General features: G+C 44.4%; 2 protein-coding genes across 6 annotated transcripts; one reads left to right on the top strand and one right to left on the bottom strand.

Annotated features, from left to right (window-relative positions):
- The first annotated feature begins 1,152 nt into the window (after positions 1-1,152).
- On the top strand, positions 1,153-6,405 carry LOC123068500 (nascent polypeptide-associated complex subunit alpha, muscle-specific form). Its single transcript, XM_044491082.1, has 5 exons — positions 1,153-1,584; positions 1,718-1,832; positions 3,457-3,571; positions 4,523-5,713; positions 5,802-6,405. The coding sequence occupies exons 1-5, from the start codon at positions 1,350-1,352 to the stop codon at positions 6,042-6,044; spliced, it is 1,899 nt and encodes a 632-aa protein (XP_044347017.1). The 5' UTR covers positions 1,153-1,349; the 3' UTR covers positions 6,045-6,405.
- A 49-nt stretch (positions 6,406-6,454) lies between these two features.
- LOC123068501 (probable zinc metalloprotease EGY2, chloroplastic) lies at positions 6,455-11,132 on the bottom strand. 5 transcript variants are annotated; one of them, XM_044491083.1, is made up of 14 exons: positions 10,842-11,132; positions 10,578-10,731; positions 10,293-10,394; positions 10,106-10,207; positions 9,922-10,020; positions 9,778-9,837; positions 9,468-9,575; positions 9,063-9,137; positions 8,861-8,966; positions 8,616-8,709; positions 8,038-8,191; positions 7,415-7,622; positions 7,130-7,290; positions 6,455-6,993 (listed from the first exon to the last, which is right to left on the bottom strand). In XM_044491083.1, the coding sequence occupies exons 1-14, from the start codon at positions 11,012-11,014 to the stop codon at positions 6,739-6,741; spliced, it is 1,851 nt and encodes a 616-aa protein (XP_044347018.1). In that variant the 5' UTR covers positions 11,015-11,132; the 3' UTR covers positions 6,455-6,738. The 5 variants fall into 5 exon arrangements, with proteins under 5 accessions (XP_044347018.1, XP_044347019.1, XP_044347022.1 ...); XM_044491084.1 differs by having other exon boundaries at positions 9,468-9,569; XM_044491087.1 differs by having other exon boundaries at positions 10,293-10,413; positions 10,842-11,130.
- Positions 11,133-16,647: the final 5,515 nt, after the last annotated feature.

The following is a 16,647-nucleotide window of genomic DNA, read 5'->3' as shown; positions in this document are numbered from 1 at the left end:
AAATCAAAGTCAAACCACATTAAAAGGTAGTGTAATCTACATGTTATTGTGCTACTAAGGATATTAGTATTTTTCTTCGTGAGTAGCAATTTGAAAAGGATATCCAAATGAATCGAAAAATCCATGCATTTTCCTTGTAAAACCGAGAACAAAGAGAAAATTCCTTCATTTTTCTCGCTTGTCAAGCGCTCACTTTCCGACAAAGTTTAGTTTCCTCGATTGGGAAAATGCGCCCCCCCCCCCTGGCCCGTTCCATTTGATGATTAGGTGGGGGCTTAAGGCTGGTTGTAATGGGTAGTATCATAAGTTAGTATCATGCATATGATACTAGTGTATAATACTACCTCCCTAATGCATAGTATCATATGGTAGTATTATAAATGACTTTATTTATTGCCATGCATGACACATACTAGTGTAGCATTTATTATGATACAGTATCATAATATGATACTCAACCCTCTCTTACTTCATTTAATTCTATGCCACCTCATCAAAGTTGTCTAGTTGGCATGCATGATACTAGCTATGATACTCCCATTACAACCAGCCTAATACTGGAAAGCAGGGAGGGCCCATCCCATGAAATCCAATGAGGGATGAGAGAAATAGGCGGAGACTTAACCAAAAATTAGAACTGAACACACTGCAGTCGAGGGGGGGGGGGGGGGGATTAGGCGTAGACTAGGTAGGCCTGCATGCGCGTCGCCTTAGCGCCGAACATCTTAGATGGATCGCTTGCTGCGGCGCGCCGGCTTCATTTCGTGTGAAAATGTCCTATTTCTGCGATTTTTCTCCACTTCTCCTTTTTGAACCAAAGACTTTTTGGACGGAAGATGACATAAACTTCCATTTTACCAAAGAAGATGTGCAGTAGAAGCTTGATTGTGGGGACAAGTGGACTCGAGACGACTTCACTTCAATGCCATTGCAACAGTGAAAGTTTGATGGTGTGCACATAGCATTTACCTCCCCCAGACCAGATTGAGCACAACAGTCCATGCCCCTCACCTATTTTATTTCAAAAAACACAAAATGGATTTCAAACGGTCCCGGCCGAGTGAGGCCGCTAATTAATTAACCCCAACGCCCAAACCAAATTCAAATCCACAAAGCCTCCTTAACTCTCACCTGAAAGCAAAGCAGAGACCTTTCCCTTCGCTCTGCCGTTCGCTTCACTCCCACTGCTGCTGCTCCTCCTCTCCCCTCGCCCCCTCACGCTCACGGGCGTGCCCGCCCCCGACCGAGACCGAGGACACCCACGCGGGCGCGCTCGCGCTAGATCTGGCCGGGCGGCGAGCCCCGCATTGCGGCGGGCGGCGGGGTGACGCGCGGGGGCGGATCGAGCGATGCACCGGGTGGCCATGGCGGAGGGGGCCGGCGGCGGGGGGAGGACGCTGGGGGCCGTCATCCGGGAGAAGGACGAGGAGCTCGCGCTCTTCCTCGAGATGCGCCGCCGCGACAAGGAGCGGGCCGGTGCCGCCGCCGACATGCTGCTCTCCGGCGACGGCGAGGACCCGGACGGGGACGGGCTGCTGCTGCTCGACCCCTCCCCGCCGCCGCCGCCGCCGGTTGTGCCTGCCGGTAAGGACACGAGCCCCGACGCGCGCTTCCCTATCCAGACCCGTCCGTCCCCCTATTGGGGATTGCTGCCATTTTCTTTCCCCTTTGGCGAAAACCCTAGCTTATCCATTTTGGTCTGGGTTTACGGGCGCAGAACCCAGGGCGGCGCCGGCGCCGGCGTACAGGATGGCGGGCGGGTTCAGGAGGGCGCCCGGCGGGGCCGACGACTTCCTCCACTCCGACGCCGGGGACAAGAGCGACTACGACTGGTAGGTGCCCCCCACTGCCTGCTTTTACTCACAAATTTGTGATTTTTCCGTTACGGGCAACATAATCATTGGTGGGGCAAGGTTGGGGGCCAATCTGGACTTCACCATTGTAAATTTAACTTACATTTAGCCGGTTTGAGCTGCCGATTGGTTGGTGCTGGTACCCTCAAGTTTGAGCCTCCACTCTTTTGGCAATGTAGGTGGGGGTAGGGGGGGGGGGGGGGGGGGGGGTTTCCGAGCCTTGCTAATTGAGGGGTTCTGTTCCAGATGGTCTTACCGGAGGCCCCATCCTTCAATTCGGAGCTACATTAATACTACTGTGTACTGCAAATTAATGTGTAGTTACATTGATGTACTATACTGTGTATTGCAATATTTTGGGTTGCAAAGCAGAGTGGTGCTTTCAGCTGCAGCTACGGTCCACACTACCAAACCTGAATGCCAAACCACAAAGTTTGGCTTTCGCCCCATGCTGTTAGTTTTATGTGCAGTGCAGTGATCTAGAAGTATATAAGATTTTGGCTTGCATAGCAAAATGCGCTTTCAGCTGATGCTGCTACGCTCCACACCACCAAACCTGAATGCCAAACCATAAAGTTTGGCTTTCTCCTGGATTCGGTGCTGTTAGTTAGAGTTTAGCTGTTATTGTTGGAAAGGTTGGGTCTTAGCTGGTTGTTGGAGCAACAGTTGGCTCCCTTGTTTCCCTTAGCTGCTGCTTCTTTCTTCGATCGCTTGCCTAGTTAATGTGTTGTAATCAAGCCGCACTCTTTTCTTTTAGCTATCGCGCTTTAGGACGTGCAATCCGGATGGGCTGGGTCTTAGGTGATTGTGAGATCTTCTGGAAAGCTCTTTTTGTTTGTGAGTTGTCAATTTGTTGAGCTTTAGTTGGCCCCAGTTTCTTCTCTTTGCTTTTTTGGTTGGTTAGCTAGTGAGTCCATCATGTCATGAGCTTTCTGTGATTTTTATTAAAAAAAAAACACAACTGAAATAGTTTGGTGCCGGACACATAAATTTCAACATTCAATACCTTAGCCCCAGCAAGCTACCTAGCTTAGCTCTAGTTTATTTGAAGTGTACTTGATTGTCATGTTTGGACTTATACCTGCTAAGTTTTTGTCCTTAATGCCTGTCCAATCATTAATTTGCCAGCAGGTGTGTGAGTGTTAGATCTCTAGGCAGCCACTTAACATTTGAAGCATATTCTTTTTGTTTAGAGGGCTATTGGATTGTTTGGTGGTGATTGGTTGTTGGTAGGTGGCAGGTGAACTATGGAACAAGTTCGCATGATACTTGTCTTGATTGGTTGCTTGACTTTGTGGGGATGCAATTACTTAGTGATAGTGACATGTTTTAGCATGAGTCATGAAATGGATTTGAGTGGGCATTTTATAATTCAGCTAATCATTGCCCATCTATTCCATTCAAAGTGCTCAATATCAGACACTGTGTGAGACAAATGGCTCCTTTTGGTGCATGTTACACATTTGATCGTTTTGTTGCTCGTGGTTTTGAAGTTTTTTAAGTTCATTCTGCTACACCATACATTTTATTTAGAGAGCACAGCTGGGCTGCAGTTCAGAGTATTTTACTGACCTTCCTGACCAATGAACTTGTTCACTTTCAGGCTTCTCACTCCACCTGGAACTCCACTCTTCCCATCTCATGAAGCTGCGCCAAAAAGGTCTCCGGTGAGCCAAACAGGATCACCAAAGACTCGCCAGAACTCCTTGAAATCAAGGGTGAGCCATTGGAACATGACAGTTACTTGGTTTATACAAGATTACCTATTGTGGTGAATACTTCTCAGCAACCCATATAATTCACAAAACTGCTATCACGGTGGATATAAAGTGATATGATCTAGCTGAATCTGCACAGCACTTTATAATATCATACACCACTTTATAGTATATGGATATTATTTTGGATCTGCAAGCAAACAGGCTAACCATGGATTTATCTCCAAGATAGTACTTCCTCGTCTCATAACTTCGTAGTGGATTTTTTTTATCTCAGAGATAGCACTTTTGAGTTTTGGTTAGTGGATTTTTTTTATCTCCGAGATAGCATTTTATTATTTGACTGAACAGTTTTACCTGTCTATATTTTTACGGGATTGGTAATTAATCGTTTCCATTTTTAGGAAGTCTTCTAGAATCTAGTTTTTGGGGGTAAACTGCCCTTTTAAGTATGATGAGTACTCTTCAATAATTTCTTTTTAAAATCAAGGGTGAGCCAGTGGAACATGAGCATTACTTGGTTTCTACACGATTACCTATTGTGGTGAACTTATCAGCAATCCACATAATTCCACAAACTTCCACTCATGCTGGATACAAAGTATGGTCTAACTGAATCTGTACGCCACTTTTATGGTGTACGAGTATACTTCCCTGTGTCTTCTGAATTATTTTGGATTTTCAAGCAGACAAGCTCTCCATATACTTATTACCTATTGTCTCATAGCTTCATCATGGATTTATGTCAGAGATAGTACCTTTGATTCATTTGTGATGTTATTATCTCAAGCTTCCGAATTATTGGACTGAAGATTTTACTTGCCTATGTCGGTACAGTGGTTTCCTTTGTTAAGATGTTATTTAGAATCTAGTTTTGGGGTTCCATTGCATTCTTTAAATATGATGTGTACTCATAAGTTTCTTTCTGTCTGCTCTTGCATGGTATTTTAGTTGGCCAACCATCCAGATCCTCCATCAAGAACCACACATCCATTGAGAACAACATCATCAAACAGCTTAAACTCAGCTGCGACAACTCGTCGGCCGACATCATCTGGAGGGCTTACATCTAATTCTTCGAGACCGTCAACACCAACTGGGCGTGCTGCATCGACCACCGCATCCAAAGGTTCAAGACCTGCATCCCCCAATGCTCGGGCAACTCTGCCTGCCAAGACTGGACCTACTGCCCCAAGATCTTCGACGCCCACTTCCAGGTCAACACTTTCTTCAACAAGGTCAGCACTGCCTTCATCAAGGTCAACAACTCCATCAAGGACATCTGGCCCTGCTACTGCTACCAGGACATCTGGCCCTGCTGCTGCTACCAGGACATCTGGCCCTGCTACTGCTACCAGGACATCAGTTCCTTCAGGTAGAGCATCAGCACCTGCTAGCAGATCATCAACACCTACTTCAAGATCATCAATGCCTGCTACTAGGTCAACTACACCTTTGTCGAGGCCCTCCTTACCAGCACAAAGCAAGCCTGCATCAAGGTCATCAACCCCAACAAGGCGGTCTTCTGCCCCTCCCATCCACACCCAGCACAGTAACTTGCCTGGACCAGTTCGATCCTCCTCAATCTCCAGACCAGGACCTACAATGCCCAAAAGCTCTGCATCGGCAGCGACAACAACGGCGCCAGCACCTTCAAGGGGCAGCTCACCTACAGTCAAATCAAGACCATGGAAACCATCTGAAATGCCCGGCTTCTCGCTTGATGCGCCTCCAAATCTGAGGACGTCGCTGCCGGAAAGACCAACCTCTGCTACTCGTGGTAGGCCTGGAGCACCTAGTTCTAGATCTTCCTCTGTGGAGCCTGGGCCAGCTGCTCGACCGAAACGCCAGTCTTGCTCTCCTTCAAGAGGGAGGACTTCGAATGGCAGCGTGCCTTCAGGGAGTTCCATGCCGGCAGTGAGAAGATCACATCTTAACGGGGGTGACAGTGTGAACCCAGTTCAAATGGGCAATAAGATGGTTGAGAGGGTAGTGAACATGAGAAGACTAGCTCCTCCGAAACATGATGATCAAAGATCCAGCCTCAATAGTCTCTCCGGAAAATCATTAAATTCTCCAGATAGCTCTGGCTTTGGTCGGTCATTATCAAAGAAGTCACTGGACATGGCACTTCGGCACATGGTAATTTATTTATTTCTCTCAGTTTAGCGAATGCCAAAAACTTCTCCATTTGGTTAAATTAAATCTGATGTGCAATTTTGTTCTGCAGGACATACGGCGCAGCATTCCAAACAATCTACGGCCTCTTATGACGAGCATTCCAGCATCATCTGTGCATAGCGGCCGGTCTGGCTCCACAAGGGGCAGACCGATAAGTGTCTCGGACTCCCCTCTCGCGACCAGCAGCAATGCCAGCTCCGAGCCGAGCGTCAACAACAACCTGATGTGCTTTGACAACATCGACATTGACGATGAGCTGTGCAGCGATAGAGCAGGACACTATGCACGATGATTTGCCTCTTTGCTAGTACAAAGTTCTGACTGATGATGAATTTTCACGACCACAAAATGTTAAGAGCGGCAGCGTTGAAGATCATCTCTGATGAGCTCTATTCTCATATGTAGGTTCTTTGAGTGTCCAATGCTCATCCATTTATGCTATGTGGGCTGCTCCATGTCCAATGTTAATCCATTTATGTTATCAAGAAGGATCCGTCTTTTATTTCTTCGACCAGTTCATTATGCTGGTAGCGAAGCATGCCCCACTGGCTGAACTGTGTTGCCTTTTGTTGTATCGCAATGTAAATTCGGTAGCTGTTTATTTGAAGTAGTATATGATTTTGGAGTTGCCAGTTATGGTAGCTCATCTTACCGAATGTTGAATCCCATAATGTCAGGGCTGCTACATTAATGCTATTGAAATGTTGCAAAAATCTGTCATGAACTCATCAGCAGAATTGAACAGATGAACAGTTATAGCCGGAGCAATGAACTGGACTACTTTTGTTCTACTCTGATACAAGGTGAACTTTCACTAGCTACCACAAGAAAAAACTCCTGCTTTTTTTTATTTTGCTACTGCAAGGAGCACTGGAGCATCAAAGGCTCCAAGCTATTCTTATGATCACCAGGAATCGCAAAGATGGCAAAACATCTCACAGATACAGTTGGAGGAAGAGAAGCCGCGGCGAGTTTCGAAACTCCTGTCAGAAGTCGAAATCAGTAACTTGCGAAGGGTCGAAGAGGAACGGGTAGGGCAGGCAGACCAGCAGCCCCAGGAACAAAATGGTGACGCCGAGGCCGATGTATCTGTTCTCGGGCTCCGTTATCTCCTCGGAGAGGGGAGCGATCGGGCCCCTCTGCAGGAAGAAGATGAGTACCGCCCAGTAGAAGGCGACGTCGCTGAAGAGCGACGAGAGCCCGAGCAACGCAATGGTGACGCTGCCAAGCCGGGATGATACCTGTCGCAAAAATGCAAGTTCAGGTTCATCAGAGGGTGCATTGCAAGTCAAGGGTGAGAAAAGCAAGCACAGAAGTTCTTCACAGCTTCAGGTAGCCTCCAATCCTGTTTTATTGTTTCAACAGCAGCATCTTTACCTTTCTTCCCCACATGGCAAGCGCTATGCGGCCACCGTCGAGCTCTCCCGCGGGGATGCTGTTGATGGCATTGATCAGGAGACCAGCCCAAGCCCACAAAACCAGAGGGTTGATGGATAGTTGTGTTCCTTCTTTTAGAACATCTCCAAGAATAAGTTTTGCTGTACCAAGGAAAGATATATCAAATTAAACAAAATTTGCATGGTTCAAAAGCATGCTGTTTTTGTACAATTCATAATTCAGTACATTTAGAACAAGGATGATGCATATTTTTAGTACCCTTACCAAGACCACCAAGAAGAAATGATTGATGAAATACGGCGGGATCTACGATGATACCAAGACCGTCACTTGGAGGTAACGTGAAGCCCAGCAGAAGAAGACCAAATCCGAGCGAAAACCCCGCAACCGGTCCAGCAGCTGCTACCTTGAGCAGGTCCCCGCGATTGCGGACAATATTGACTATTCTGGTGATGCCACCAAAAGATCCTATCTACGAAAAATACCAAAAATGTGATGCTCATATATTATGGTCAAGTAGATAAGTCAGGAATGGTGCAAAATTGAATGTTACTTCCAAAGCTATGATCTAGTATCTCCCAATATTCCTATATTTCTAGAAGGCCTTCAGTAATAGTTGGTTTTCTATGCTAAGAGCACATTTCAGATCAAACATTGCTTTTGTATTACAAATAGGAAATACAAACAAAAGAAAGTTTAACAAACTTCTTCTAATTTTGTCTCGTAATCTGGAATAGCATGTTATATAATTAAAGGAAATAAGCAAGCAAGAAAAGCATCCAAGATTGTCTCCTTTTATATAAAAATTGACAATTTGCCAAGCGAGAGATAATTTCTGATAATTAAAACATACATTCCCTAGTTGAAATTGTAGGCTTGCAGCTTACCTGCCAGCTAGGAACAAAATATGGTACCGAAAGCTTGACCCCAGCATCCCTAGCAGCAAGGATATGTCCAATTTCATGAACCCCTACTATGAGTCCAGTTACCAAGGCACCAGGAAGTCCATCTTTCAATAGCTCAAGGTTATCAAATGTTGATCTGGAGAAGAATATATCGTGAGAATTAGCTGACTATTATCTGGCTTATGACATGAGGAAATACACAGTTCTTTTTTCCAAAGTAAAGGAATCAATAGAAATTATTGCATGAATTGAGATGTATAACTAATGTAATTGACAAACCAAATTGTATGTGCATTAGGAATGCTTTATCATGACAGGAATACAGAAGTTTTAGCATCACATTACCCAAGTGCCTAGATAACATCACTTGGCCCCAGATGAGACTTCAAAGTTGTTTTATCACAAAGATATAAGCAAATACTGCCATTCGAACATGACATCAAGCTAGAGAAACTGTAAATTAATTATTACCTTAAAATTCTTGTAGTACAAAGAAATCAACAATTATCAGAACAGAAGACAAAGCAAAATGGTGAATAAATGGAAGAGAAACCTCATACAGCAAGTTGTCCTGAAGGACAGGTACATTCCGAAGCAACAGAGTGAAGATGGTAACTACTCCGAATGCACCAGCAGCAGCCCACTCTGGGACGGCTGAAAATTTAATTTACCGATGGTTGGATCAGCAAGTTTTTAAATTAAACACAAGCATAGTAATGCAAAATTTTGTGTGCCTGGCATAAGAAAAATATTTGACCAATTCCTGTAGCATTGACTGCTGAAGATATGAGGAAAGAATTATTACATCCAGTGGCAGGCTCCACTGTCTGCTTAGGTACAACTACTGCAACTGGCTTCTCATCCTCTGGATTGATGAGAAGAAAAACCTTAAATTCATCGCCAAATTTGTTCTGTGGATAACCGGGAGCAGCACACAGTTCAGAACATTCGCATATTTGTACACACTTATATCTGGGAAAGGATCTACTTTTTGTGTATCTTGTTACCTCTAGTCGAGTTGTGATCTTTTCAAAACTTTTGGCTGGCACACCACGCAAGTTCCCTTTAAATAGTATTCCACCCTGATGTACAAAAGTGAAGGTAAGAATAACAATCTGTCATTTTGAGCATTTGATGTCTATTTACATGTTGTCATTTGAAATGAGAATATGAATCATATACATAATGAGTTTAACAGAACAGTCATATTATGTAAGAATATTTGGTTGATTTGGCCCAATGGCATGCCTGGTCATGTCGCCACGTATCGGTTCTAGCATGGATGCTACTTTATAAAAACGATTAGTAAACAGAAACTTGCAACTTGCTAGTGAGGTTGATATTTCACTGGAATAAGTAACAAAATCTGCTGTATGAACATGAAGATAAACTATGGCATCTGAGATGCTCACCTCATAAGGCTCGTGGCTGGTCACGAAGAACGTGTCAAAACTGAAAACTTGATCCTTTAGGATGTCTACTGTAGCCTTGGGGATACTCACAGCTTCTTCAAGCTGTTGCTGCAGATCATTGAGTTTTCCGAGGTAAACAAGAAGGCTCATTACCCTCATCAGGTTTCAGATTTCAGAAACATTGAACAGTCAATTTTTTTAGAGAATTCTCTATTTATGATGAACAAGCAGTATATCTCTTTGATATTTGAAACTCCACCCAACTTTTGAACATGCAAACCAAGAAAACTGAAACAGAAACAGCGGTCACCTTCATTCCAGGCAAAGGAGAGCCACTAGCAACATTAACATCAACCTCCACCAGCTGCTCCTGTTTTTGAACAGAATATCCAACATGTCATGACTACATTCTCAATGTCTTTCTGGCATATATACTAGATCACTACAAGCATACCTGCGCAGCGCTGTCAGCGGCTGCAGTCGCATCTCCGTCGATGTTCTGAACCGTGTCGCTAGCGCTTACCGGCTCTGCATTCGGGGATTCATCTTTCGTCTGTTTTTTAACAGTATATCAGACATGCTACTATGATGGCGTTCTCAATGTCTTCCTGGCATGAACTAGATCACTACGAGCATACCTGCGCAGTGCTGTCAGCGGCTGCATTGACATACCGGTCGATGTTCTGAAGTGATGTGACAGCGGCGCTTACCGGCTCTGCATTCGGGGATTCATCTTTCGTCTGTTTTTTAACAGAATATCAGACATGCTACTATGATGGCGTTCTCAATGCCTTTCTGGCATGAACTAGATCCCTAGGAGCGTACCTGCGCAGCGCTGTCAGCGGCTGCTTTAGCATACCGGTCGATGTTCTGAAGCGATGTGAGAGCGGAGTTTAGCGGCTCTGCATTCGGGGATTCATCTTTCGTCTGGTGAGGCATGGGAAAGCTAAATAATTATAGTTCAGTTACTCACATGTTCATCCATCTAGCTAGGATCCTAGGTCTAACAGACATAAGAAATCACACACTGCAAGATGCTCTGGTATCTGGTAACGGTAAGTAAGGCACAGTGCAGTTCAGACTGAATTTGGGAAAAGCAAGGATGGTTACATTGTCTGCACCAGAATCGGCCTCTGCAGCTGCATCTTCTTGGACAACACTGTCGGCTGGAGGCGATGGGGCATCAGCCACAGCCTCGTCGCCATTGCTGGCGGCTGGCTCAGGCTCGTCGGCCGCTCGGCATGCGACCCTCCGGCTCCCCGACCTTCGATTAGCGCCATGAAATCGTGCAATGGATCATGGATGTGATGAGCAATCTAAGAAACGGCATGGAGAGCTTCATGTCCCTGACAGAAACCAAGAAACGCCGCTCACCTGCTGAGAGGGCCGGCGGGAGGCGGGAGGGATGGGGAGCGGAGCGTGAGCGTGAGGCGAGCGCCTCTGCTCCTCGCCGGCGCGGAGGTGGACGCGAGGAGCGGGCGGTGGCAGCAGCATCCGTACGACGACGTGGCCCGCGACGGCGGCGGGCAAGGAGGAGAAGAGCTCATGGCCGTGGAGTCGTGAGCGGGGAGGGGGAGGACGCGCGCGCCTTATCTCTTTCTCTCCTCTTGGAACCGGAGAGGTGAAAGGAAAAAAAAAATCAAGAGATCTTTTCGGCGGCCACGATCTGGCGCCAGCACAAATCCCAAAGCCAGTATCCTTCATGACCAGTGATTTTGTACATGCATTGCACGTATCACCCGATGATGCATTTAAAAAAAAGTCAAAGTTGAAGTTTACAATAACAAAATACCTCTTATGAAAATTATGAGCAAATATTAATACGCACGATTGGTTTTAGAAAACCGAATAATCGTGCAATTGCCAACTGTTGAGTGAGCCGCCGGTACTAGGAAAGTCTAGAATCAGACAGACCGCCAACAATTTTGCGGGAAGAAAACGTACCGCTCGTTCTCATCACAAGGGGGGTACCGAGAAGGCAGAAGAAGCCTTCTGTAAGCACACAGTCTCAACATGGCTGCATAGTTGAATATGTTAGGATGAGCAACCAAACAAGCCACCATAAGATTGTTGTGCATAAAACCGTCCTTAAAACAGAACTCACTTGTGAGGACTAGGGGTTTGATGGCAAATGGGGAGGGAGGAGTTGAGTGTGAGCATGAAGCGACACGCACATCCTTAATATCATGATGACCGGCACGACATGAAGAGCGATGTCAGTGACAATTGTATGACAAGGATGCGCTCCCAACATCGGTAGAGGAAGAAGTCATGGTGGCGTAATGGCAAAGGCACACACCTTATTTCTCATTTTTAAAGGTCTCCTCAAGGCATCAAAGGCCAGAAAGACGTTTCAGGCACGGATTACAGGACCAGAGCTCATCATGCTTTTTGTGTGATCAAGAGGAGGATACGGTGTGAACATTTCCAAAGGCAGTTTGGGATCATTGAAAAGATTTAAGTTTGAACCTGGTTGAATTCCATTTGCTGCTGGGGTTTCGACAATCCCCATTTCAAGTTTCATGAAATTTAAACATGATGCATGAGTGCAGTTGCAACTATTTCACTCAGGTATTCTAGGGCTGTGACAACTACAATGTGTGTTCGCAAGGCAACTTAATTTGGTTCCAGCGTTCTCAAGGGTTGGGATCAATCTAGCTCTGCTGCCTCTGGTGCAAGAGAGGGTTGAGGAGTGGTGGGCATCGGCGTGGAAGCAAGTTCCTAAGGCACAACGAAAGGTTTTTTACTCCCTCACCATGTGATGAGGAACAATAGATGAGGAACATGAAAATATAATCATATGTCAAATCTGTTTGGCTACTTCTAGATACTTCTGTTGTGGTCTAGTATTTCTTTTCTTTTCTTTATCCTAACTACTGTTTTCTAGAGTCTTTTAGTTGTGAGTAGCTATATATGAGTAGAATGGTGTGTTGGGAACCGTAGTAATTTCAAAAAAATTCCTACGCACACGCAAGATCATGGTGATGCATAGCAACGAGAGGGGGAGTGTATCTTCATACCCTTGAAGATCGCTAAGCGGAAGCATTTATCAATGCGGTTGATGTAGTCGTACGTCTTCACGATCCGACCGATCCAAGTACCGAACGCATGGCACCTTTGAGTTCTGCACACGTTTAGCTCGATGACGTCCTCGCCTTGTCGATCCAGCAAGATGGGCGAAGTAGTAGATGAGTTCTGGCAGCACGACGGCGTGGTGACGGTGTTGGTGAAGAACAATCTCCGTAGGGCTTCGCCTAAGCACTACGGAAACTATGACGGAGGATAAACTAGAGGGGATGGGGTTGCCGGCACACGGCTTGGTGTTTCTTGATGTGTCTTTGGTGCTAGCCCTGCCCCTCTATTTACATGTTGAGCCTTGGGGGCGAAACTTGGAGTAAAAGCCTCCACAAAGTCGGTTTCACCCGAAAGGCAAGAGTCCTTCTTGGACTCCAGGTCCAGACGCCAGGGTTCCCGGCGTCTGGACCCAGACGCCAGGGACCCTGGCGTCTGGTCCCTAGACTCCGGAAAACTTCCTTTTGCGCTTTCCAAAAACCTTGTGGGCTTTCCCCTTTGGCCCAAATAACGTGTTCTCGTACCCAAACATTTCGGGAAACATCCGGAACTCCTTCCGGTGAATTCCGGAACCCTTCCGGAGGTCAAACACTATTATCCCATATATCAAACTTTATCTCCGGACCATTCCGGAGTTCCTCGTCATGTCCATGATCTCATCCGGGTCTCCGAACAACATTCGGTCACCAACACACATAACTCATATAATACTATATCGTCAACGAAAACGTTAAGCGTGCGGACCCTACGGGTTTGAGAACTATGTAGACATGACCGAGACACGTTTTCGGTCAATAACCAATAGCGGGACCTGGATGCCCATATTGGCTCCCACATATTCTACGAAGATCTTTATCGGTTAAACCGCATAACAACATACGTTGTTCCCTTTGTCATCGGTATGTTACTTGCCCGAGATTCGATCGTCGGTATCTCAATACCTAGTTCAATCTCATTATCGGCAAGTCTCTTTACTTGTTCCATAATACATCATCCCACAACTAACTCATTAGTTGCACTGCTTGCAAGGCTTAAGTGATGTGCATTACCAAGAGGGCCCAGAGATACCTCTCCGACAATTGGAGTGACAAATCCTAATCTCGAAATACGCCAACCCAACAAATACCTTCGGAGACACCTGTAGAGCACCTTTATAATCACCCAGCTACGTTGTGATGTTTGGTAGCACACAAAGTGTTCCTCCGGTAAACGGGAGTTGCATAATCTCATAGTCATAGGAACATGTATAAGTCATGAAGAAAGCAATAGCAACATACTAAACGATCAAGTGCTAAGCTAACGGAATGGGTCAAGTCAATCACATCATTCTCCTAATGATGTGATCCCGTTAATCAAATGACAACTCATGTCTATGGTTAGGAAACTTAACCATCTTTGATTAACGAGCTAGTCAAGTAGAGGCATACTAGTGACACTTTGTTTGTCTATGTATTCACACATGTATTATGTTTCCGGCTAATACAATTCTAGTATGAATAATAAACATTTATCATGAAATAAAGAAATAAATAATAACTTTATTATTGCCTCTAGGGCATATTTCCTTCAGTCTCCCACTTGCACTAGAGTCAATAATCTAGTTCACATCGCCATGTGATTTAACACCAATATTCATATCTGTATATGATTAACATCCATAGTTCACATCGTCATGTGACCAACACCCAAAGGGTTTACTAGAGTCAGTAATCTAGTTCACATCGCTATGTGATTAACACCCAAAGAGTACTAAGGTGTGATCATGTTTTGCTCGTGAGAGAAGTTTAGTCAACAGGTTTGTCACAATCAGAGCCGTATGTATTTTGCAAAATATTCTATGTCTACAATGCTCTGTATGGAGCTACTCTAGCTAATTGCTCCCACTTTCAATATGTATCCAGATTGAGACTTAGAGTCATCTAGATCAGTGTCAAAACTTGCATCGACGTAACCCTTTACGACGAACCTCTTGTCACCTCCATAATCGAGAAACATATCCTTATTCCACTAAGGATAATTTTGACCAATGTCCAGTGATCTACTCTTAGATCACTATTATACTCCCTTGCCAAACCAGGGAAGAGTATATAATAGGTCTGGTCCATAGCATGGCATACTTTTGTAGAACCTATGACTGAGGCATAGGGAATGACTTTCATTCTCTTTCTATTTTCTGCCATGGTTGGGATTTGAGTCTTACTCAATTTCACACCTTTGCAGCACAGGCAAGAACTCTTTCTTTGACTGTTCCATTTTGAACTACTTCAAAATCTTATCAAGGTATGTACTCATTAAAAATCTTATCAAGCGTCTTGATCTATCTCAATAGATCTTGATGCTCAATATGTAAGTAGATTTACTGAGGTCTTTCTTTTAAAGAAATCCTTTCAAACACTTCATTATGCTTTCCAGAAAAATTCTACATCATTTCTGATCAACAATATGTCACTCACATATACTTATCAGAAAGGTTGTAGTGCTCCCACTCACTTTATTGTAAATACAGGCTTCACTGCAAGTCCGTATAAAACTATATGCTTTGATCAACTTATCAAAGCGTATATTCCAACTCCGAGATGCTTGCACCAGTCCATAAATGGATCGCTGGAGCTTGCACACTTTGTTAGCACCTTTTGGATCGACAAAACCTTCTGGTTGCATCATATACAACTCTTCTTCTAGAAATGCAGTTTTGACATCCATTTGCCGTATTTCATAAAATGTGGCAATTGCTAACATGATTTGGACAGACTTAAGCATAGATACGAGTGAGAAACTCTCATCGTAGTCAACACCTTGAACTTGTCGAAAACCTTTTGCGACAATTCTAGCTTTGTAGATAGTAACACTACTATCAACGTCTGTCTTCCTCTTGAAGATCCATTTAATCTCAATGGCTCGCTGATCATTGGGCAAGTCAATCAAAGTCCATACTTTGTTCTCATACATGGATCTTATCTCAGATTTCATGGCCTCAAGCCATTTCACGGAATCTGGGCTCATCATCGCTTCATCATAGTTCGTAGGTTCATCATGGTCTAGTAACATGACTTCCAGAACTGGATTGCTGTACCGCTCTGGTGCGGATCTTACTCTGGAAGACCTATGAGGTTTGGTAGCAACTTGATCTGAAGTTTCATGATCATCATCATTAGCTTCCTCACTAATTGGTGTAGCAATCACTAGAACTGATTTCTGTGATGAACTACTTTCCAATTCGGGAGAAGGTACAATTACCTTATCAAGCTCTACTTTCCTCCCACTCACTTCTTTCGAGAGAAACTCCTTCTCTAGAAAGGATCCATTCTTAGCAACGAATGTCTTGCCTTCGGATCTGTGGTAGAAGGTGTACCCAACAGTCTCCTTTGGGTATCCTATGAAGACGCACTTCTCCGATTTTGGTTCGAGCTTATCAGGTTGAAACCTTTTCACATAAGCATCGCAACTCCAAATATTAAGAAATGACAGCTTAGGTTTACTGCTAAACCATAGTTCATATGGTGTCGTCTCAACGGATTTAGATGGTGCCCTACTTAAAGTGAATGCAGCTATCTCTAATGCATAACCCCAAAACGACAGTGGTAAATCGGTAAGATACATCATAGATCGCACCATATCAAATAAAGTGCGGTTATGATGTTCGGACACACCGTTACGCAGTGGTGTTCCAAGTGGCATGAGTTTGTGAAACTATTCCACATTATATTAATAGAAGGCCAAACTCGTAACTCAAATATTCATGTCCACGATCAGATTGTAGAAACTTTTGTTTCTTGTTATGATGATTTTCCACTTCACTCTGAAATTCTTTGAACCTTTCAACTATTTCAGACTTATGTTTCATCAAGTAGATATACCCATATCTGCTCAAATCATCTTGTGAAGGTCAGAAAATAATGATACTTGCCATGAGCATCAACACTCATTGGATCGCATACATGAAGGAAATATGCCCTAGAGGCAATAATAAAGTTATTATTTATTTCCTTATTTCATGATAATTGTTTATTATTCATGCTAGAATTGTATTAACCGGAAACATAATACATGTGTGAATACATAGACAATCATAGTGTCACTAGTATGCCTCTACTTGACTAGCTCGTGA

The sequence above is a fragment of the Triticum aestivum genome, chromosome 3B (assembly GCF_018294505.1).
Source record: "Triticum aestivum cultivar Chinese Spring chromosome 3B, IWGSC CS RefSeq v2.1, whole genome shotgun sequence".
Taxonomy (NCBI): domain Eukaryota; kingdom Viridiplantae; phylum Streptophyta; class Magnoliopsida; order Poales; family Poaceae; genus Triticum; species Triticum aestivum.
Note: the sequence above shows the minus strand (reverse complement) of the source record. Positions and strands in the feature narration are given on the sequence as shown.